Raw genomic sequence first — 24142 nt, 5'->3', positions numbered from 1 at the left:
AGTGTTCATAAGGCAGAGGATTATTTTATTTGCAGGTGATCCACTTTACTGAAAAACAAACCCTCAGTTTGAATATAATGTCTTGATTTTTACTCCCAACCAAGTGCCATCCCCAATCCAAGTTCTTCCTGAAACTGAGGTGAGATAAAGGGAAGCCAAGATCTCAGATTCATTGCTAGAGATACTGTATTCCATGAGACTGAAAAAATATGAAATTCTGAGCCTCGGGTGGCCCTCTGGAAACATTACAGTCCTGCGGTTCTTCTTAGGCTATCAGCCAGACCTACAGGTTTTGCGATTAATGCTGCCAGCCTCGAGGAGGAATGACTGCAACCCTCTGCACAAGGCCAACAGGTAACGCGTCCCAGCAGATTCAGCCGGGCAGCCCTGGGTCCCACGTAAACTCCGCGTGAACTGCGCTCTTTGGAACGTGGGCGGGGCGCGAGGGCAGTAGGGGGGCCACAAACCTCCTCCGCGCACTAGACCCGCAGCCCGGCAGCCGGGCAGCCCAGACAAGTCCGGGTTGGAGGGGGCGGTCCCGGCAGCGGGCGCAGGCGCTACCTAGCGCCTTCACCCAGGCCCCACCGCCCAGCCCTCAGTCGCGGTCCGCCCCCTGAGGGGCGGAGGAGGGCGCGCGAGCCGCGGCCGCCAGGGCCCGCCCCTTCGCCTTCCAGAGCAAGCGGGCGGCGCGGGGAGGCGGGGCCCCGGCGGCCAGCCCTGTCTGCGCCTCGCTGGCCTCGGAGCTGGCAGACGCTCGGGGGAACATGGCGGCGGCAGAGCTGGCTGTCCCGGCGCTCCCCAACAGCGGCGGCGCGGGGGCGCCGTCGGGCACGGTCCCCGTGCTCTTCTGCTTCTCGGTCTTCGCGCGGCCCTCGTCCGTGCCGCACGGCGCGGGCTACGAGCTGCTCATCCAGAAGTTCCTCAGCCTGTACGGCGACCAGATCGACATGCACCGCAAATTCGTAGTGCAGCTCTTCGCGGAAGAGTGGGGCCAGTACGTGGACCTGCCCAAGGGCTTCGCGGTGAGCGAGCGCTGCAAGGTGCGCCTCGTGCCCCTGCAGATCCAGGTGGGTCCCGCCGGAGGGCCGCGCGCCCAGCCGCTGCTCCAGGTCCCCGTGCGTCTCTGTCTCCGCCCCCGCCGCGCTCCTCAGGTGCCCCGCGCCGCCCTGGCGCCGGGCCCTGCGCGCCTCGCCGGCTTGGAAGGGCGGTGGGGCGATCGCAGTCCTCGGGGACGGCCCAGAGAATGGGCCAGTAGGAAGGTGACGGTCAGCAGCTGTCCGCCCCCGAGGCGGGGGCGGGGGCCTCCCAGCGGGTCGCGGCGCGAGCTAACGCCCCCACGTGTGTGGTCCTCGATCTCCCGCATCAGCTTTGTGTGCCTGGAGCACGTCCAGCCGCCTGCGTAACCTAAGGGCTGTGCGGTACTAGCTGTGATTTTATTTTGGGCTCATGCCGAATGGGGTAAAGAGTTGATGCGGAGTATTGGCCTTAGGGTTACCCGGAGTTGTGTTTACCACTTGCGGAAACACAAACTTCAGGAGTTAGACCTTTCCCCCTCCTCTCCCCAGCTTTCAGTTTCTTGAGTTTAAGCTTCCCCTAACCTTAAGTGAAATAACCCTTTGCGTAGCCTTTTCCTAGTATCCGGCTATTGAATCTGTTGATTATATATGCGTCGCCTACGTTGAAAAAGTCATTTGACTCTAGGACTGTAATACCTTGTTAATTACCCAACTTTTCCTAGACCACGATTTTCTGGCTTGAGAAAGTTGATGCACCTGAGGATTATTTTATAGCTTTAAATTTTTTTTTTTTTTGAAGCTGTGCCGTAATACTGTGCGGGTTTGTCTCCTGTCCTTTTTACTCTCAGAAGATTAACTGGAGGATTTATATTTTTGAAAAGAAAGAACGTAAGGTATATTTTAAATACTACACTGTCCACATTTTTTTTTCTTTAGTTGAGAAACTGATAAGCTATTTCTTCCGAAGACCAAACTGAAATGTGGGATTCAGGCTTAGAAGGCATTTTAATATTCAAATGTCATATTCTTAAGATTATTCTTTAGATTCGTTTTTTCCAGCTGTATTCGGCTGCAGAATTGGTCTTGTTTCCTGTCACTCCAGCACCCATGCCAGAAGCTTCCAAAGCAGGTACTTTTTACTTGGATAAATTTCTTAGGTTCACAGGACAAAGGCAGTGAGATTCCATTGTCTATTCCTGGAGATCCTAAAGGGATATCTCTGATCCCCCAGAATTTGCCCTGGTGTCCATGCTGGGAATTGTGGTTTGTAGGTGTTTACTACACCCCCATTTTTATGTCTTCAAGAGTTTTCGTGGCTGACACCTCTTTGCAACCTTCTTTGTCAGTGTATTTAGATAATTGCTGCCAAAATACCCAAGAAGTTGGATGCCCCTTTGACAAATCCATTAATAAAGGCCAGAATCCACATGCTAACTGAGGAGATATGGAGCTATCCTGAGGATGCAGACTTCTTTGTGATGCATTTCCTGTAGTGGTTGGGAGGGAGGGTGGGCATTTCCCTGATCAGATGTTATGCTGAATCAGGGACTGCCCACCCCACATCTGTAAGTCTTCCCCCCCACCCGCCTGCCCAAGATAAGATTTTTTATTTTGAAAAATTCAATGCCCAGGTATGCCAACTCTTTTTAATTAAACATGTGTATACCAGAAACATCCTATACATTCTCAAAAGGCATTATATAATTTAGGTCACTTTTGGCTTTTGAAGTATTTTGCTTGGTACAGAAGATAACAATTTTTTTGGTGATGATGTTTAAAATAAAAATTATAATAATAGCAGTATTCTGTTCCATCTTGTTAAAAATGTTATTTATACTTCACTAAATAGTCCAAGAATTCCTAAGCCTCTGTTATATAATACTTCATATATTTCAAAGTTGTAAAAAATATTTTTCTTTTATATTATCTCATTTTAGTACTCATCATACTTTGACTTGTTCCGCTGGGTGCCTCCCTTAGCCTAAAAATAATGTGGAAGGACACACACCTCATATATATCCATAAACCTATTCTGAAGCCTGTTTTTGTGTATTTATGTCTGAGTATACTTAGAGAAGTGAAGGGGAAGCTATTTCTTTTCATGAACGCTTTATTACATGGTTTTGGAACCTAGCTGGTTTTAGGAACCTTTAGGTTTTAGGAATCTAAAGACATGGACATTTTGTAGCTAAATGAGACCATAGAGTTCATGACACCAACATTTGAGTGGCAGCGTTAAGTGCCTGGCACAATGAAAGCAAACATGGATAAGACCCAGTTCTTGTTCCTTACCTGATACTGTAACTCTCACTTTGCAAAAGAGCAGAACAGATGGGAAATTGCCCAAGACTCCAAGGTGATGGTGGAACTGGCAGAGCTGGGAAGGGCCTTCCTTTTAGCTGCCTATAGCATTCATCTTTTCTTTTTGTGCTTAATGAAAGCATCACGCTGAATAGAAACCGGCCACAAACTTGAGCTTGTAATATCATTTGTTTTGCTGGTGTTCATTGCTCTTTGTTATCGATGCCTGTCGCTTAGGAAGGCTCAAGATGGCCCATCACTGAGGTGCTGCTACTGGGCATGGCAGGCCCCTTCTCCCAGAAGCAGGGATAGAGAGCATAAATTTGGCCAAATGTACTGCTTAAATAATGTAACTTGTTATTTTTTCTTCCTGAACATAGACCTTAGAGCCTCGAGGGCCCTGGCTCACATACTGTATATTCTAGAATTTATTCTCAATTTACATAGGGTTGTGACTTTGCTTTCATGCTTGTTCTGACTGCTACTGCTACTGACCTTGTAAAACACAGTGGTCGCTTGTGCCATACTGTCTGCGCCCTGGTTGGTTAAGCAATTCTGTGGGGACTGATCTTTGAGACTGCCGTTGCCAGTGTTGGACCTTTGCGTGTCTTCTCTGAAACACTCTGTCAAAATGACCGAGTGTCCGTTGACAGCTCAGGTAGCTGCAGACTGCTCATGTTTCAAGCATGGTTTATGTGTCTTCTGCTTTGTCGGAATGCTTGAAGTCTGAGGAATTTTGAGACACAGAAGAAGAAATGTAAATGAAAGGATTATACGGTGGGAATTTAGGTCATTTTTATAACTTCCAGTTTTTAATTTTTCGAAAGGTGTTTCCCAATTTTTAACTAATTGAAACATTCAACCCTGGAAATACCTGTAAATTTGATACCATATAACCACCACTTTATTTTCCAGCTTGTCACCAGGGAAAGCAGAGCCCAAACAGAAGGGAGGAAGAAATGGACATTTTAGGGAGGATGCCAGTGACGCCATTTTGCCTCCGTACATATGAGGGAAGGCTCTGGCAGCTTTGTGGGGGCAGAAGATAAGGGCTTCCCTGGGAAGGTTATTTTGACCTTTCCTGAGATGGTTAATTGGGAGGGGATTTGACTCCAGCTTTCGCTTTCTTGGAGGTTTGTTGCTACTGTTACTGTTTTTAACAGGGGGCATGGACATTTTTAGCTAGAAGAGACCCCAGGGTTTGTGGTGGGAAGGGAGAGAAGGCAGGGTTTGGAAAGAAGAGGGAAAAGAAGCTGTACCCCCTTGGGCTTGCTGGTTTGAAGGTGGTGATGTTTGATAACGAAACCTTGACCGTGGGAGCATGTAGGAGGAGCAGGAAAATGATAATGATGAGAAACAGTGGAGAAGCAGGCCTGACAGATCTCTGGGAGGTGACCAGTGTCAGGGCGCTGAGGGGAAACAGCTGCATCTTGAGGGTGTGGTTTGCCTCTACTCCATTGGTTCAGTGGGGTTGTGTGTGTCACGTTCAAAAAAGTTAACATTTAACGCTTTGGATTACTGCCCAAAGCATTGTATATCCCCCCCTCCCCCCCCCCCCCCGCCCCGGAGACTACCTGTAAATATGTGTGTTCATGACACTCTGTGTTTCAGAGTGGAAACTATGCATTTTTTGATTGATTACATGCAGCTCATTGGATCCTTGACGTAGCCCTCTGAGGGAAATGCTGTTTGGTTGCTTTATTAAGAAACTGCTGTTTGAAAATGTTAATGATTTGTCCCATTTCACGTAATTGAGTTCAGTGAAATTGAGATATGGTCTCAGATTCCAACGCCCACAGCTCTGTGGTGTAGGGAACCTTGTAACCCCAGGGGGATCACATCGCTGAAATCTGTTTTCAGGGAGTCAGTCCTCGAGCAAGGCCTTACTGTTACTGTGGTAATCACATTTGCTTGGAAACACTTCTCAGTGAAATAATGATACCCTGTACCCCTTTGGACTCTCTCCCAAGCACATCATTCATGCCTATCTTGTGACTGTAATAGACTCCTACAATTTTGAACACATCATATTTACAATTCCAAACTTTTTTTTTTTTTTTTTTTTTTTTTGAGAGAACAGGTGAGAGAGGCAGAGAGAGAGAATAGAGTCTCAAGCAGGCTCCTTGCTCAGCAAAGAGCCTAAGGTGGAGCTCAATCCCACGACCGTGGGATCATGACCTGAGGCGAAATCAAGAGTCAGATGCTCAACTGACTGAGCCACCCAGGCGCCACTACAATTCCAAACTTTAATCATTCCTAAAGGTACACAGTTTACACACTGTAGTAGTTCGCCCTGGAAGGCTGCTGTAACAAAGTGTCACAAACTGAGTGGCTTATACGACAGAAATCTGTTTCTGCACAGTCCTGGAGGCTAGTGATCAGGGCTGACTCCTTTTGAGGGCTGTGAGGGAGAATCTGTTCCATGTTTCTTTCCTGGCTCTTGGTGGTTTGCTGGCAGTCTTTAGCATTGCTTGGCTTATAGACCCATTGCCTTAATCTCTGCCTTCAATTTCACAAGGCCTTCTCCGTCCAAATTTCCCCTTTTTATAAGGAGACTGGTCGTGTTGGATTAGGCACTCACCCTTCTCCGTTATGACCTCATCTTGACTAGATTTTCAGTGATTCTCTTTCCAAATAAAGTCACTCTTTGAGGTACTGGGGGTTACGAATTCACCATATGGATTTTGAGGGACGCAATTTAACATATAACACCATGTATTACTTTTACGGAAGAACAGAACTGGTACACAGAGCATCCCTGAGCAAGGCCAGCCTCCCCGTATGTGTCTGCCCTGAGTAACCTGAGGCACTCAGCATGGGAGGTACAGGTTCCTTGCAGATGTACAGCCATTGTGAGAAAATGTCAGAACACATTTTCACTAGAAGAGGGGAAAATAGTGTCATGTTAATGGTTATAATGTACTTGGGGATGAAAAGTTTTTTGTCTTTGAAATCTAAGGTCAAATAACAGCTATGACAGTTCTTAAGAAAGTGGTCACCAGTTTATATTGGAACACTTTTTTGTTGGGGAAGCTACTGGCTCCAATCAATTTTTTGTATTTAAATATTTATTGGAATGTGTATTACCTGTATGTGTATATACAGGGTTGTTTGTAGATATATAGATATATGAAGGTGTGTATGTATACATCCATATATTTTTATATGTGAGTTTTTCATGATTCCTGAATATGCATCGATCTGTAGTTGTATTTTGCTTGGGATGGCATTTGGTCAAGACCACTTTTAATTTGCTAGCCTGCAAATTCTCTTCCACGATCCATTCCTGGATTCTAATTACTTAGTGGTCATGTCTTCCGAGGTCCCCCTGGGCTTTGAAAGTTTTTCAGACTTGTACTGTTTTTGATGTCATTGACAATTTTGAGGCATACTGGTCAGATATTTTGGTAGAATGTACCTCAGTTTTGGTTTATCTGATGTTTTTCTAATGCTAAACATGGGGTTTTGGGATTTTGAGAGCCAGATCATGAAGGTTGTTGTCATCACATTTTATCTTATGTACTATCAATGTGACCTCACAGATTATCTCAGTTTTGATCACCTGGCTGAGGCAATGTCTACCAGGTTTTTCCACTACAAAGTCACCATACTCCCTCTATATTCTACTTTGAGGAAGCAAGTTACTTGGTGCAGACCATGTCCTAGGGGGTGTCAGGAGTTAAAGTCTGACTTGCTTGGAGAAGGCTATCCGGGCATTTTTCATTAACTAAGTTATAATCAAATCATCGCTGCATAGTAATGTGCCTTGCCCTTATCTCTGTGGTTTCTCTCTGTGTTTGCTGAAGGCCTGCAGGTAAGTTCCTATACTAGAAGGGTTTTGCAAGGTGGTGAGGATTTTATGGCTGCATTTTCTTACGTCCCCAGTCTTTGACGACTATGACATATATCTGATGTGGTTCCTTGCCTGGAACAGGATACCTCACAGTCTGAAAGGAGATAGAGGGAAGCACCAGGTAACAGAAACCCCAGGAGACCACAACTCTCAATATTTAGGATTTCTGGGTAGGGAAGGTTTTATTCCTTTCAATATCCCAGTATTGAGTATTTTGACCATTTTAGTATTGTGGTCCTGGGGTATTACATAATTTAACATTCTCTGAGTTGAGCGTGCTCTAAAATGATCTTGTCCCAGTTTATACGTTATGTACATACTGTTACTCCTCCACTAGAAGGCTAGAGTGTGGAACTAGTTGAATTGTGATCTGCTTTTATTGTATTTTGAATCTTTTCTCTGTCATCTATCATTTCTTGCTGATACCAGTTTGCCTGTCTCCAGCAGTTTCCTTTCTGGTTTGCCGTTTATAACCTTTTGTGAATTTAGAGTCCGCACAACTAACCGTGTTAGGAATGTATACAGAGTTTGTCCATTATCTGAGATGAGATCCGTGAGCTGAAGATACAGCAGGTATGAGCTGTAAGGATGATAGTGCGTGTCCGTCCAGCACACGTAAGCCTTTCCCCGTTTACTTTGCCTGCTTCCTGCTCTCATAGCCGTGGAGTGGCGAGAATGGCTGAGTAGCATTGCTGTAATCTGAAGCAGACCAATTGTGGGTCAGCTGCATTTTGTAGTGTGCCCTAAACACATTGTGGATGACTAGGGACCCACTTGGATTTTGAGCCCTTTTAGCCAAAATTTAATTTTTACTGAGAATTTAAAGTACATATTCATATATAGTGATTGGTTTTTAAAATTGTGTCCTGAGTACCTCTGTATACATCATACTGCTTTGGAAAAGGACCAAAATGGAGGCATGACACCTGCATTAAAATTGAAGTAAGCAAACTGTTAAAGATAGAATGTATAATTTAAGATGACTGAATATTTATTTTAATCAGACTCTATTGGCAAAGTAGGAAAACCCTGTATCTCATGTTCGAATACAGATGGCACACCCGTTCTGCCATGACCTTGGTGTTGCATGTCTGTAGAGTTCACACCAAAGGAAGGTTGATGCCAGAGTGCCTCAGACCAGCACATAGATAATAAAGTACAAAGTTACTAGAACAGTCATACCACTCAGGATAAAAGATTCCTTTTAATGATTCATTTAATTCCTGTAGCAGTTGTTTCCTGAGAAGTTGCCCTGGGCACTGACACTAAGGCAAGGTCTAGGGCCAGGCTGGTGGGGAAGCCACCACCATGTGATTGGGACGTGGGTTTCTTTAGAAAATTATTAACAGCTATTATCTATGGGTGGTTTTAGGGCAAAACAGGGTAGCTAGAGGGGAGGCTTAGGAGGTGGCTAGTAAGAGGAAGAGTATGGGTTCATTCAGGACCGGGCTGCTTCCTTTATATATATGCTCTCTGAAATTAGAGAAGGTAGGAAGGAAAGAAGCATGGGGCTTGAAGAATCTATGAGTGACATTAAATTCTTATATTCAGGGGCGCCTGGGTGGCGCAGTCGGTTAAGCGTCCGACTTCAGCCAGGTCATGATCTCGCGGTCCGTGAGTTCGAGCCCCGCGTCAGGCTCTGGGCTGATGGCTCGGAGCCTGGAGCCTGTTTCCGATTCTGTGTCTCCCTCTCTCTCTGCCCCTCCCCCGTTCATGCTCTGTCTCTCTCTGTCCCAAAAATAAATAAAAAACGTTGAAAAAAAAAATTAAAAAAAAAAAAAAAATTCTTATATTCAACAGTGGTTTTTACTTTTTGGTAAATCCATCTTGGGCCCAAGTTGTAGCCCAACTATAGTAATTAACGTAAAGCTTGGTGATCTAATGCCTGCTTTTAACCTTAATTCATTAATTTCCTGATGGTGATGAATCTTTTTAAGAAAGCAAGTGTCACCTTTATGTCTGTTTGTTTAACGGTGGTGATGTGTTTGGCATCATTTTATTGCACTTCTTTTTTGGACTCTAAGAAATTATTCCTGAGAACAGCATCTTGATATTTCGTGTGTTGATGACAGCAGCAAGCCTGGAGTTCTTTTTTTTTTTTTTTTTTTTTTTTAAGTTTTTTTTATATATTTTTGGGGCAGAGAGAGAGGGGAGGCAGAGAATCCCAACCAGGCTCCTCACTGTCAGCGCTGAGCCCATCGTGGGACTCGAGCTCATGAACAGTGAGATCATGACGTGAGCTGAAAAGAAGAGATCGTGAGTCAAACACTTAACTGACTGAGCCACCCAGTGGATTGCCCAGTGGATTTCTGTTTTTTTAGATATATGTTTCCTAGTCTCTGCTACAGATTATTTTCATTGTTACTTTTCATACTTGTAAGCATTGCCAGCATCAAATTTAAGTTGTTTACTATCATAACGTTTTTTTCCAATTACAAAAGCAGTGCACATTTTTATTTTTTATTTTACTTATTTAGTGCGTGTGAGAGAGAGTGGAGGAGGGGCAGAGGGAGAGGGTGAAAGAGAGAATCTTAAGTGGGCTCCATGCCCCAGTGCTGAGCCCAATGTGGGGCACGATCTCGCCACTGTGAGATCATGACCTGAGCTCAAATCAAGAGTCAGATGCTTGAGCCACTCAGGCACCCCAGTGTGTATTTTTAAATATTATCGGGAAGGGTTTTTAAATAGCATTTGGAGAATATAAGAAAACCATAAAGAAAAAAACATTGCTAACTCCCTTTAAAACAGTTAATGGTAGAATGTATAATTTAAGATGACTGAATATTTATTTTAATCAGACTCTATTGGCAAAGTAGGAAAACCCTGTATCTCATGTTCGAATTACAGATGGCACACCCGTTCTGCCATGACCTTGGTGTTGCATGTCTGTAGAGTTCACACCAAAGGAAGGTTGATGCCAGAGTGCCTCAGACCAGCACATAGATAATAAAGTACAAAGTCACTCGAACAGTCATACCACTAAAGATAAAAGTGGTATCTACTTGTTAATACTCATATATTTGCTTCTTCTTCTTGATAAGAGTCTCCTGTATTTGCTTGTATCTTCTATTTGTATTTTTACATTATTGAAATACTATTGAACTGTGCTCTCTTTTTAAAATTAACATTAGATTATGAGCATTTCTTTGTAGATGGCTCAAATTTTTTGAAAACTTATTTGCATATGTTATTTTGGTTCTCTAAAAAATGTTTTATCATGTGAATGTGTTAAAATTTGTGTAGTCATTTCTGTATTGTTGGTCCTTGGTTTATTTCTAATTTTCACTATTGAAAGCAATTCAGGGAACATCTTTGGATAATTTTTTTTTGTTTGTTTTTTTTGTAATTCGAATCATTTCTTTTAGATGATAGTGGTAGAAATTGACTTACTGGGTCAAACAGTAGGAACACTTTTCTCCTTCATTGACCTCCACTGAAAATAAATGTCGTTGTATAACGAGTGCTAAATCATTCTTTTTTCTTTTTTTCTCAGCTCACCACCCTGGGAAATCTTACACCTTCAAGCACTGTGTTTTTCTGCTGTGATATGCAGGAACGATTCAGACCAGCCATCAAATATTTTGGGGATATAATTAGTGTGGGACAAAGATTGGTATGTTTGTTTGTTTATTTTTTCCAGTTTGCAGAAGCATGATATACATTTATATATATGCAAATTGTATATTACTAATTGTCTTTGTTTGTTTGTTTGTTTGTTTTTTCCAGTTACAAGGGGCCCGGATGTTAGGAATTCCAGTTATTGTAACAGAACAGTATCCTAAAGGTCTTGGAAGCACTGTTCAAGAAATTGATTTAACAGGTGTCAAATTGGTACTTCCGAAGACCAAGTTTTCAATGGTATTGCCAGAAGTAGAAGCAGCGTTAGCAGAGATTCCTGGAGTCAGGAGTGTTGTGTTATTTGGAGTAGAAGTAAGTACCTGTTGTTATGTTTTGGGTACAATGTCATTTGTAAAATCTTGATATGTCCACAGTGCCATTTTGTAGATAGACTAGGTGGTAGGCGGTAGTAATGATGAAAAATAGCCACCCTTTATTAAGTGTTGACTGTGTGCAAGGCAGTGATCTGCATCTGTTGATTCATTAAACACTCCCCAGTGAGTTTCTGAGCCAATTAAGTACTTTTCATCTCCCCCTGTTATGTAGATGAGGAAACGAAAATACAGATGTTGTACCACTTGCCTAGGGTCATACTGCTGGTTATGGGATGGAATTGAATTTGAATGTGGGTTGATTGATTGTTGCGCCTTTCCTTTTAACTACTTTTGGAGCATGTTTTTATTAAAGGCGTTATTTTTATTTATGTGTTGTAGGATTTCATGTTGGTCATGTTTTTGCTGTAGAAAAACCATAGAAATCATGTATTTCATTGTCCTTCACGCTTGATCGCTTATATACCTTTTTAAAGGAACAGAAAACCCATAGATTCTTAATGCTGATTAAAATGATTTTTTGGTCTTTTTTTGGATATCTATGAATGGAATACATGTATTTATTCATAGCATTTAAACAACTATTGAATTAAATTTAAAAGTTATGAAAACTGTAAAAACAATGCAGCCCAAATAGTGTTACTTTAATACACCTGTGATGTATTGATGGTAGGATTTATACAGTAGGCTTTAAGATGTAGCCTAGGGTTTAGATATACTTTACATATTTCTGTATTTTGACTTCGATAATGACAATGTAGGGTAAGCTTGTTTGTATTAATGTCATGCCAAATACTGTTGCTGACTTCTGCACTTTTTTTGCTCATTCATCATTGTTCTACCTCATGCCTAATCAAAATCATCTTTGAACAGTCCTCCAGTGCTAATTTTAATGAAATGTCAGTTGATAATTCTCCAAAGCTCACTTGTCATGTGCACATAAGGTTGGCATCCTGGTATTACTGAAATGTGCTTTCATTGCTTATATAACCCAGTTATTGTTGGGACATGTTTTTACTCTGTATTCTCTGCTAATGAATTGTTACAAGTTAGTACTTACAAAAATGGAATCTATAGAGTACATCTGCTTGTGCTGTATACTGGATATTTTTTGCCTTTATCACTTGTTATTTTTAACTTGGCCTACCTTTACTACTGGGTACCCAGTAACAACTTAGTTTTTCTACTTGTTTCTCAATATGCAGGACTGCTGACTCATTCTTTGTGTTAGGCACTCAGTGTGAGTTCAGAAATAAACCCGACTGCAAGTGGCATCAAAACCGAGTGGTAGTAGTCAGTCGTATGAAGGTCATTCAGATGACAGATGAAAATCTTCAACAAAAAAAAAAATTCTCACAGAGCTCTAAGAATATGTTCAAGTTCCTAGGGTGAAAAAAACCTGATGTAATCCAATTCCTGACTTTACAATGAAGAAACCAAAGCCTGAGATGCTGTTTATTTTCAAGAGCACCTAGCAAGTTAGAGGCAAATCTAGGTGTAGGACAAGGTCGTGAGAGCTGTAGTATTCTTTCTGCTTTATCATGGTGTCACACATTTGTACAATGCTTTACTGCGTTTTTACGTATGATTTTTTACTTTCCTACTAGACTCATGTGTGCATCCAGCAAACAGCTCTGGAACTAGTTGGCCGAGGTATTGAGGTTCATATCGTTGCTGATGCCACCTCATCGAGAAGCATGATGGACCGGATGTTTGCTCTTGAGGTACTTGTCCTGGTTTCAAACAAATGATTGGTCAAATTTTCCAAATTAATTTGAAGAATAATGAGTACTTCACAGCAATGAAGCATTTACCTCTTCAGTTTGAGTTGTACTCTGACCATAGCGGACTCACTGACTTCCAGAGTCGTGTGCTGACCAACTTTTGAGGTCTTGCCACCATATTGTTTTAGATCTTCTGTCTCCTGAGGTCTGGGGTTCTAGTGATACCAAAAGCTCTTGCACATCTTTCATTGGACTTTGTTTTGGTTTGATGTTTGAACTTCTAAGAGGTATTCCAGAAAGCTTAGTCTGAACCATTTAGAGATTTGCAAATCAAAAATAGCCCACCTTGGTTTAACTCAGCCAAGATGTAGCCCCAAACTAGGGTGTGGTGGGCCTAAGACTGACTCTGCTTATATTAAGCTTCCTCACATGTGAATCTCTGGGACTAGGAGGTATGTCACTGCCTGTGGACACCACTCAGGCACATTGTTTCTTGGCTGTCTGCACCAGCGTGTCAGGTTGGATCATAGTCAGGGAATCAGTGATGTTTTGTCAAGGTTGCTTAACAGTCGTCTTCTGTAAGCATTTTCTCTTCCTGTTGAGAAGCAAACTACCACATAATTGTTTGAAACATTCACTCCACATTGTGGATTGTTCTCTTTCTCTCTCTTGTTTAATTCTAATTCTGTAATAATTTTAGAGTAATGTCCATGTGGATTGAGTTGGCAAGTTTTTTAACTGATTATTTCTGTTGAGAACGGGAAATAGAAATTGTTGTTTTTTGTTTTTGTTTTTGTTTTTTTTGAGATCCTCCAGTGTTGGGGCACAAGCTGGCCTGTGAACCACTTTCTCTGTTGGATTGCTAAATCATTTCATTAGCTCACAGTGTGCCCAAGGGTGGTGAGGTAGGGCAAATGAAAAAGAGTCAGAGGGAAGAGAGGAGAAAAGTCAGTGCAGAGGGTTGATGCAGAGGCATCTGGGGAATTGGCAACAGCAGTTGTTCTAAGGCCCTGGTTGGCCATCCCTTCTCTAGGAGGGCCGAGGTCCAGAACTTGGAATACTACAAACATCCAAAAAAAAAAAAAAATCTTACTTCCTTATAATAAGTTGCAAGGACTTTTGTCATACATTCAAGTAAGTTTTTGAGACATGTTTTATATTATGGCATTTATCAAGTTTGTTGGCAGTTCTGTTTTCTCACCAGACTAAAAACATAGTCAGGATATTTACTCATTCTTTCAGAAGTAGTCTCATCTCAGTGATGAGGAGTCAAAACACTGGAGGGATGATAATACTGGTTTGAATGTAGGTTGTGACATTTAGTAAATCTGTGTCCAAGGACAGTTTAGCTAGTACATATGCCTCGGATTTCTTACTGGTGAAATGGAAATAATCATAGCCACTACATGGCAGGATTTGGTGCGGGTTAAATGAGATAATGTGTTGATGGCATTTAGTGTAGTGCCTGATAACAGTAAACACAGGTTAGCTGCTGCATTTACTTTTATTGTTATTATTTATAATCGTCTCTATGAGGTTAGTCTTCTCTGAAACGTAGAAGTATTACATCAGCTTGTAATACCCAGAAGGGACCAGTCGTGAGAAGTTCTCAGGAGGGAAGGAAAGAATCTGGTGTGGGTGGCTTTGGCAGAGACAGAGCCCCCAGCACTGCCTTGGGGTGCAGCGTGGAGGTTGAAAAGTTAAAAAAGAATGAGGTCAGGTGTTGATGGAGGAGGCATGCCACATTGCACAATTTTCTCTTAGTCTTTCTTAATTTTATATTTGAAGTGTTGTAGTTTATACCTCATTTATTGGGAGAAATGTTAAGTATCTTTCTTTTAACGTGTGACTTTGAAAGCTAAATAGCAGTCGGGCCAGTTTCCTTCTCTGTTCCTTTAGAACACAACTACCTAAGGAATTCCTGAAACTCCCCATATTCCCTGTTGAGATTATTATACTAAGATGATTTATAATTACTATTACTGAAACTTCTGTGCCAGAGTTTGTGGTATGTGGGTTATTCGACAAAATATTTTGAGCACCGGCCATCTGTCAGGCATTGTTTCTTTCAACTAATAATTGGTAGGGTAAATCAAAATAAAAGAGAAGAAAACCCTCTCTGGAACTTGATACCCTTGTACTTGTGGAGGTTTGTTGATGTTGGTTGGAAATGTACTGGGTTTTGTCTTTGTTTTGCGCTTTGCCCTCTCTGAAGCTGTCATGGCTTTGTGCCCTTGCATTTGGAGATTTGTGGATCAGAGTAACTTCTTTTTCGGAGGCCTCTTTGGACTGTTTTTGCAAAGTGTAGGGGATGAATTTCAGAAGCCTAATAAGTTATATATCTGTGTGCATTAAAGATGTGCAGTTTTAACTGCCCCTTTTGAATCCAGGAAAGAAAGAGAGTTTGGGACCGGTACTGTAGGTGTCCTCACACCTCATTGTTGTACACGAACCTGCCTATGTCTGGACAAGTTGGTGCTTTTCTCTCTCTGCTCAGGTACCTTTCAGTTGGGGCTGGCAGGCACCATGGGAAGGTCTGGGAGTCTGTTCTAAAAGCTTTGCACATTGCTGAGCCATGCCTCCCTCATACAGGTTCTTGGCTTGATTAGTTTTGAGTCCAGTCACTACTGGCCATATCTCCGTCTTGGAGCTAAGTAACACTGTGTAGGTTTCAGTTGACTAATATGTGTTTCTGTGCCTCGAGCATTCCAGCCTATTCCCGCCACGGTGACCCGCCTCAGCGTCACTGAGGATTGTTGGCCTGCGGTCAAGCAGATTGTGGTCAGCAGAGCACTAGGGAAAGCTGGTTTCTTCAGGAGTCATCTGATTTCTTCCTTCCATCTGGGAACAAACAGTTCTCTGTCCTTCTTGCCTCACTAAGGAACTAGAGAGATAAGCAAGGACTGACCTCTGTTGGCACTCTTGAGTGTAAAGCACTTTTGCGGACACTGAAAGTATGTGATTGGGATTCAGAGCAAATCCTTGAAAGTCTGCTGGTTGAACCTTGGTCAGTGAGGAAGGCTGGGCAGGGCTGCCAGCTGGTGAGGGAGGGAGCTGCGTCTGAAGACATTCGCACAGCTGCGCTGCATCCAGTCTCATATTTGTCCCCTGCCCTTGTCTCCGAAGCTAGCACACAGCCCTGGAGATTTCTTAGGGTTTTGGTATGGTAGGCAGAAGTTGACTAAAAGGCGAGGAGGAAATTAGCTTCCAGAAGTCTTTAAGAAACTCAGAGATAACTTACCTGGGTTATTTGTCTCAACATAAAGAGTACTAGTGTAGCACGCTTGCTGTCTTTCCTCCCTCTTCCCTACGTAACTCTGCTGTTTGTTCATTTCTTTAGAGTTCTCGTCAGCTGCTCTGTGTGCCCTTCCACACTGGCTGTTGAGTCCAAGCTTGCTTTCTGAAGAGTAGGCTATGGCTCCTACTCCCTGCTGCGTCCTTGGGGTTAAAAAGGAAGGGGTTGCTCTGCCCGTGGGAAAATTGGGCAGGTGCATCTACAGTCATCTGAAGGATTAACCTTCACTCTGCAAGGATGTCCTGGCTCTTCATGGGACTCCTTCTTTATGAGGAGTGACTGATCTAGGTCGTTTCTTCTGACCTGCCTAGGAATTATTTCTAACCACCTGTCTTCCATGGTTCTTTTAGTAGATGTTTCTTGGGATAGCAGTTGGCCAGATTTTTCCCTGTAGTTTCTGATAACAGAGACATCTAAGAGTACCTCTCTACTCTAGAATTCTCATTCAGTTCTCGATCACTCTTTGCCTTGTTCTCGACTTTGTCTTCTTTGCCCTCTTCCTTCCCTCCTTGAGATTTCTGTCCTTGGTTCTTTATTATGGTTCCCCTGGGGCAATTTGGCAAGGACATTCATTGACCTGTCAGTGAAACTTTAGACAGCCTTAAATTTTATACTCGTGTTTAGTAATTCTGAAGTTTATGATGGTGGCAGTGGTGGTGGTTCTGTTATCATCATCCCAGGGGCACATTCCTAGACCTTGCTTGGAGGTCTTCTTTTTTTTTTTTTTATTTTCTAAATTTCTTTTTGGTAATATTTATCTATTTTTGAGAAAGAGAGAGGCGCGGAGCGTGAGTGGGAAAGGGGCAGAGAGAGAGGGAGACACAGAATCCGGAGCAGGCTCCAGGCTCTGAGCTGTCAGCACAGAGCCCGATGTGGGCCTCGAACTCATGAACCATGAGATCATGCCCTGAGCCAAAGTTGGACACCCAACTGATTGAGCCACACAGGTGCCCTCACTTGAAGGTGTTCTACCACTGGTCATTTCTTATTTACAGGAAGGACACACATGCTGTAGGTCACATGTTTGGAAATAGAGAAAAAATAAAAATCATTGTTGTGCATTCATAGTCTTGATTTCCTTTCCTCCCGGTACATATAAATCATAATATTAGCTATGTGTTTTCTTCTGCTTATTTATTGTCCGTCTTACTAATATAGAGAATAATCATAATGGGTTTCTGGTTTGTCTCCATGAGTGAATTTGATGGTATGACTAAGGACCATGGCTTTACTAGAGGACGCTAATTAACTGTGTCCTACCCTTGCTTTTGCTTCTGTAATAATACTGTTCATTGTCATGCTTAGTTCTTGATTTGTCCTTATCTTTTTTTTCTTTTAAGCGTCTTGCTCGAACTGGGATCATAGTGACGACCAGTGAGGCTGTTCTGCTACAGCTGGTGGCAGATAAAGACCATCCAAAATTCAAGGAAATTCAGAATTTAATTAAGGCGAGCGCCCCAGAGTCAGGCCTGCTTTCCAAAGTATAAGGACGTTTGAAGGACTGGTCTCTTCCTCGGCATCAGGTGACAGGACTGTAAGCCCAGACAAGCTCTTGCCTCTACTAGAATTAAAACGTTCAAGTCAAAAATTGGCTCTTCTTTTGCGCCTCTTAGTAAAACGTAAGCAGTTAGACCCTTCGGGTACCAGCATTTAGTTACAGTGTTGAAGGCTTCAGGTGCTGCTTTATTCCTTTTCTTTTTGTTTTTGTTTAATGTGCTTTTATTTATTAAAAATTATAATGGAGGTGCCTGTTTTGTCTTTACTGTACCACAGATCATTATTTTCTAAAGTGAATACTCTTGTGACGTTTTCTTAAATTGTGCACTGTAAAGAAAAATATGCCGATCATGGTTTGACTTTTGTAGTATCATTCAAATCTATGTTGTAGTATGGATTCTGTGCTTTTACTTTACAGGTTGATTGAAAGAAGATTATTAGGTGAGAACTTAAAAACAGGCCTTTGGATCATGTTACTCCTTTCCTTCACAATGCAGTCATCTTACTTGAGTGAGTTGCATTGATCTAACCAAACAAAATTATATTGAATAATTATGTTTCTTTCTTGAGTATGCTAATTTTCTTGTTCTAGTCATCATCACAAATTCTGTTAATGTTCTTTTTTTTACTGGGATATTTTACCTAGAAAGACTCATTGGGCCGTTGTTTGTTTTAATTTTGTAAATGGAATGATTTACAATACTGTATAATTAGTGACGAGCTGACTTTGGCTGAATGTGTTTACAGCAATCTTGAATACATACTCTAATATGCACCAGATTTAGCAAAGAGTTAAAGCCTGGGTAAAATCGAGTTTTTCAGTGTCCATATTCTTATTTGATATTTTCTCTTCCTACCCTCCAAATATTACAATTAATGCAAAGGCTTGAGTAATGATTTGGTAGTATTAATTTTGTAGTCATTGCTACTCTTCAATAAATTTATTTTCTTTAAAAACTTACTAGAGGGTTTTAAAACTTTTTTTTATATTATGTGAAATATGGAACATTGCTGTCTTTTATATTAAAGTAATTAAAGAAAATGTATTATGTGAATGAAATTATTTTGTTCCCCACAATATAGCTCTATGAGTACTATACCAGGCATTCGAGTATTTATTTAAAGGTGTAAAACTTTTGACATTTAAAATCTCTCAACCAAAGGGAGTTGTCAAAGGAAAATCCTTTGCAGGTGGGGCAAATGGATTTTACTGAAGGGCCTTTTCATTATTTAAGAGTAATTGAATTGTTTATATTTCTTTTGTCATTGTAACAGACAGCAGCCAGCTGTCTTGTTGTGGGTGTGGTTGAGTATTTTTTCCCCCAGCAAATTTGGGTTTCAAAAAAGAAGAATCAAAGATTTCTGCACATTCTAAAATAGTTTTTAATAACTTCAACGTAGTGCTTTTCAAACTTTAACAAGAATGCAGTTCACCTGGGGATCTTGTTAAACTGCTTACTCTGGTTCAGTAGGTGTGGGGTAGGGCTTGACATTTTGCATTTCCACATAAAAGGCCACTTTGCACCAGTGCTGCTCAGAGCAAGGATTTAATCAACAACACCTGTTTCCCCGCCTCTTGTTCCCCCCCCCACCCCCCCAGGCCCTTTGTTTTTCCCGAAATACCACCACAGTGAAGCCTTGTCAGAGCTGAAACTAATTCCCTGATCCCCAAGTTAGTTTCCTATGGCTACCATAACAGATTACCACAAATTTAGTGGCTTAACACAACACAAACTTAATATTCCTATCGTTCTGTAGGTTAGAAACCTGAACTGGGTGTCACTGGGCTAAAATCCATCTTTCTCACTAGATTGTCAGCTCTTTGAAAGCAGGACCTGTGCAGTTTCTAGACTCATTCTAAAAATGTATTTTGAGAACCTGCTAAGTTCTAATCACCATACTGTGTGCTGAGGATAAAAAGATGCCCGTGGGAAATTTCTGGTCCGATACAAAAGCAGATGTATCATAGCCTCTCTGTAAATGTAAATTGAAATAGGTTATGTCAAAGGTTCAGGAATGTCAATAAACAGAAGTTCAGAGTAATTGTAAATCTGGCTTCTCCCTTCTTTCTTGCAGATCATCCAAAACAAGGTCACACGGCCTTATTATTCTGGGAAGATTGAACTGATTTTAACACATTAGCCTTTGAATTTGGAAGTGTCTACAGTTTTGTAGGATAACAATATTGTTTTAACTGCTGTAAATAATGAAGTTGAGAACATAAGCAGAACCATAGTTCAGTGTACTGAACTGTAAGGGGGTTAGGAAAAGGATTAAGATGCTTCATTTATCAAAATGTGAAAATATCTGCAGAACTTTAAAATTAAAAGTAATAAAAGTGATAACCTTCTCCAACCAGGAAAGTAAATAACCTGCTATATCAATTTAAATATCACATTTCTCTAATTGGAATAGTTTCCCTTTTTAAAAGTTGGTGTTTGGATAAATTTGACTAGAGCTGGCTGAAACTATAAAGATCGTGATCTCAAAGGCCCATTTTAGCTCTAAAATTCTAAAATGGTTTGGGGCACCTGGGTGGCTCAGTCGGTTGAATGTCCAACTTCAGCTCAGGTCATGATCTGGAGCCTGCTTCAGATTCTGTCTCCCTCTCTCTCTGCCCCTCCCCCGCTCATGCTCTGTCTCTCTGTGTCTGTGTCAAAAATAAATAAACATTAAAATTAAGAAAAAATTCTAAAATGGTTTTATGTTACAAATGAGGCCTAGAGATAAATGGCTTTTCTAAAGATGCATAGATGGCTAAAGGCATAGTAGAATGGGAACCAGGTTTCGTTTAACACATCGTCTTGTGCTTCCGGACATGAGTGGTTAATGCTATAAAGATGTTTGGAAGGAGAGGGGAAAAACAATAAAAGGGATACATGTTACAGTCTATAAAACACACCCTTTACTTAGCAGAGCTAATGGGATACTCCCATGCTTACAGCTTTTCTTGTGCTGCAGTCTTCAATCTAGTGTTCTCTCCAGGTGGCTTTCTCACTAATTCGGGAGGATGGCCGATAATGTAAAATTATTTTCATTGTCAAGTAACTACACATCAATATTTGCACATCATTAATGTTTCCTTAATCCTCCATGGAGCATTTTTGTCAACGTCTAACCTTTGATTAAAAAGAATTTAAAAATCACTAGGCTACCGTAATGAGAAATATCAATTACTTAGATGAGATTGCAATGGATTTTCTAAATAATTGAAATTGGCTTTTAGAATTCTTCCACGTTGCTTTTCTTTTTCTTTTAGGTCTGAACAGATAACAAGAAAGTTTGTTTTTAGAAGAGATTGAAATCCAAAATGGTGTTTAAGTAAAAATAACCTGTTAATTCCTGTTGAGTAGAGTATACTCCTGATTTGCCGGCTGTAGGAAACAAAATTCTGAAATGGCGCCCAGAGTTCCCACTTTGGTGTGGGAACATGCAGAGGCCCCTTCTCCCAGGCAGGCAGTTAAACACCCAAGGTCAGTATGGTGTTAAAGAGTTTTGCTCAGGTGATTCAAGTTTCAAATCAGTGCATCTTTTATTCTTTTAAGTTTTTTAATGTTTAGTTTTGAGAAGGAAAGAGAGCATGAATGGGAAGGGGCAGAGAGAGAGAGGGAGACACAGAATCCGAAGCAGTCTCCTGGCTCTGAGCTGTCAGCACAAAGCCCTACTCGGGGCTCAAAATCACAAACCGCCACATCATGACCTGAGCCGGAAGTCGGACGCTTAACTGACTGAACAACCCAGGTCCCCCAAATCAGTGCCCCTCAATATAGGGAGGCTGGGTTTTGTGGCTTGTATCTATTCAGAGGAGATCTTAAAAGGGACTTGGCTCTTCCTGACAAAAGAGTGTGCAAGGGATTCCCCAGAGAGAGTCGGCTGCTGACTTTGAAGATGGAGGGGATCACAAGCCTCAAAATGCAGGTGGCTGGCAAAGGATGCAAGCCAAAAGAGCTGAATTCAGTCAACAACGTGAGTACGATTTGGAAGAAGATTTTCCTCCAGGAGCTCCAGACAAGAATGAGGTCCTGCTGACACCTTGATTTCTACCTTGGGAGATCCTGAGCAGGGAATGCAGCCATCATGTGCCCAGACTTCTGATCTACAGAACTGTGAGGTAATACGTTTTCTTGTTTTAAGTCACTAAACTTGTGACAGTTGGTTACACAACAATAGGAAACTAATAATTCTTGATTTTATTTTATCTTATTTTAATGTGTAATCATGTTTACATGAAGAAAGGAAGTAAGTGGGATGTTATCAAGAGAATAAAATAATGTTTTTATTTTATATTCCAGTTAGCTCCTATTTGTGTGTTTCCAGAAAAGTGGGGCAGGAAGGAAAAATGTACGTCTTCTAGCCCGTCATATTAATACTGTGCTTTTTCATTGTCCTCGTTGGCTTTTTGTATTCTTGAGTGCATAGCAAGTCAAGTTAGAGCACACTTGTCATAGGAGGCTTCCTTTCTTGATATAATTGTTAGTTGCACAGTACATTTTACTACCATACTCTAAAAGTCACTAGGCTTTAGATTTATTCATTGTTCTCGCAGCTGTTTCCTTGTTAAATTGTTCCTCCCTCTTCAGGCACTAAATGCAAGAAATGAAAGGGGATGTGTCTCAGAACCTACAGTTAATACACAAGTACTCACTGTTGACGTATACTGAACACATGTGGCTCTGAATTGGGCTTTTGGAAAATGCATATTGTGCTTTCAGAATAGGCTCTTTGGCAGCCTCAGCTGAAAGTGTGGAATGCTTTGTAAACTACAGGTTGGAAATGTGCAGGGTTTTTTTTTTGTCCCAGAGACTAAGACCCTGGAAAGAATGCATGATACCTGTGAAGAACACCCATGAAAATTGTTGGCTGCTACTCAAATGTTAGTAGTTAACTTGGTCGTATAGCTCATGTGCCAATAAGTAAGTGCTTTATTCTTTTAGAGAATTCGGCAGAACCAAGTATCTTAGGATGTCAGTATTCGATTTCATCAATTTGTTCATGCAGATAGACAACATCGTTTCTTCACAGCATTGTGTGTGCATGTGTTCATCACCTATCCTTCTCACACGTGGAAAAAAAAAAAAAAGGTCGGGGTTGTCAGTGAAGGGCATTGGCAGGAAAAAGAATGGGGAGTTTTCTTACTGGAAAAGTAGCTGCTGGTTATGTAATGCATTGAGAGGTCACACCTGGCTTCATCATTAATAGCTCTGGCACCTGAAGCAAATTTCTCATCTGCAAATGAAGAGAATGGACTACACTCCATCGTGAGTAAGGTTCATTACAGTTGTAAATTCTATGCTGCACATTTTGAAAGTGAACTAAATTGAACATGTGTTTGAGTTCCCATCATCTTAGGAAATGTGTCAGGTATACCAAAATACTTTGTGTCTATGAACTCAGTCTTCATATCCCTATGATGTAACTGAAGAACTGAGTGACTAACTTGCCCAAGGCCATTGAGCTGGTTAGAAGTGGAGAGGTGGAGATTTTGATTGGAATTTAGATAGCTTTTTGCTGTGTGCCCTCTTGCTATCCTGCTAGGTGCTAAGGAGACCTCTAAGAGCAAGCCGTAATAATGCTTAAAGCATGAGTGACAAATAGGTGTTCTTGATTCCCAAGTTTTTTCTTTTTTAAAAATTTCTTTAGTGTTTATTTTGAGGCAGGGAGATAGAGCATGAGTGGGGGAGGGGCAGAGAGAGAGCAGGAGACACAGAATCTGAAGCAGCCTCGGAGCTGTCAGCATAGAGCCTGACGCAGGGCTTGAACCCACAAACTGTGAGATCATGACCTGAGCCGAAGTTGGACGCTCAATCTACTCAGCCACCCAGGCACCCCCAAGTTTTTTCTTTATATAGGTAACCTTTTTGGCTGTCTGAGATTTGCTATAAATAGCTTGATTTTTGTTTTGCAGACTTCCCCTTTTACTTTAAATATTTAATTTCTGTAGAGAGCTCCTTGAGAAACATGAAAATTTCACTAAATGTCAACCATCGTGTTATCTTGAAACTTCCTTTGAAGGTTCATTAAATTGCTTCACATTTGCATTCAAAAATGCAGTTTTCTTAGCTAGATACTGTTTATCGACTCCTCCAACCTCTGTGTTCAGAACTTTCAGATAAATAGCTTTTTTTCTGGTGAATGTTTGCTCTGACAAATTTAATTTCTGCTTATTTTAATGACAAAATATACTTACCGAAGACTGAATCCGTCTTTTAAACCCTTGAGTGTTTTCAGTCTTGAAGATCCGTGAAATAGAAAGTCTTTAGAGACTTGAATGATTAGGACCAAAAATAGCATAAGAACTTAATAGAATGGTGAGTAATGGGAATGCCCATACCCTATAACACTTGGGTGTTTTTGTTTGCCTTAATGACCAATCTCAGTATTCTGAGGAATTATAATCAAATAATTTGCTTTCATAACCTATAAGCATGAGTTTTCAAGCTAAAATTATTGTCAAGCTTGGGATTTCATGTTACTCAGAAGCTAAAGTGTCTCAGAGACTTTTTTTT

At 41.4% G+C, this 24142-nt stretch overlaps 1 protein-coding gene across 2 annotated transcripts; it reads left to right on the top strand.

Annotated features, from left to right (window-relative positions):
* The first annotated feature begins 714 nt into the window (after positions 1-714).
* Positions 715-19793, top strand: ISOC1 (isochorismatase domain containing 1). Of its 2 annotated transcripts, none has more exons than XM_058737141.1 (5): positions 715-1067; positions 10664-10783; positions 10897-11100; positions 12728-12844; positions 19713-19793. In XM_058737141.1, the coding sequence occupies exons 1-5, from the start codon at positions 765-767 to the stop codon at positions 19776-19778; spliced, it is 810 nt and encodes a 269-aa protein (XP_058593124.1). In that variant the 5' UTR covers positions 715-764; the 3' UTR covers positions 19779-19793. The 2 variants fall into 2 exon arrangements, with proteins under 2 accessions (XP_058593124.1, XP_058593116.1); XM_058737133.1 differs by lacking the exon at positions 19713-19793 and adding an exon at positions 17480-18597 and having other exon boundaries at positions 718-1067.
* The last annotated feature ends 4349 nt before the right edge of the window (positions 19794-24142 follow it).

This window comes from Neofelis nebulosa, chromosome 1 (assembly GCF_028018385.1).
Source record: "Neofelis nebulosa isolate mNeoNeb1 chromosome 1, mNeoNeb1.pri, whole genome shotgun sequence".
NCBI classification, from domain to species: Eukaryota; Metazoa; Chordata; class Mammalia; order Carnivora; family Felidae; genus Neofelis; species Neofelis nebulosa.
This window is presented reverse-complemented; position numbering and strand designations above follow the sequence as displayed.

What these genes read in the sequence shown, in the direction of transcription:
- ISOC1 (XM_058737133.1), top strand. Translation starts at nt 765, where the DNA reads ATGGCGGCGGCAGAGCTGGCTGTCCCGGCGCTCCCCAACAGCGGCGGC. An exon ending in TCGTGCCCCTGCAGATCCAG is followed by an intron (nt 1,068 to 10,663) that starts GTGGGTCCCGCC and finishes TTTTTTTCTCAG; the next exon opens with CTCACCACCCTGGGAAATCT. An exon ending in ACCGGATGTTTGCTCTTGAG is followed by an intron (nt 12,845 to 17,479) that starts GTACTTGTCCTG and finishes TTTTCTTTTAAG; the next exon opens with CGTCTTGCTCGAACTGGGAT.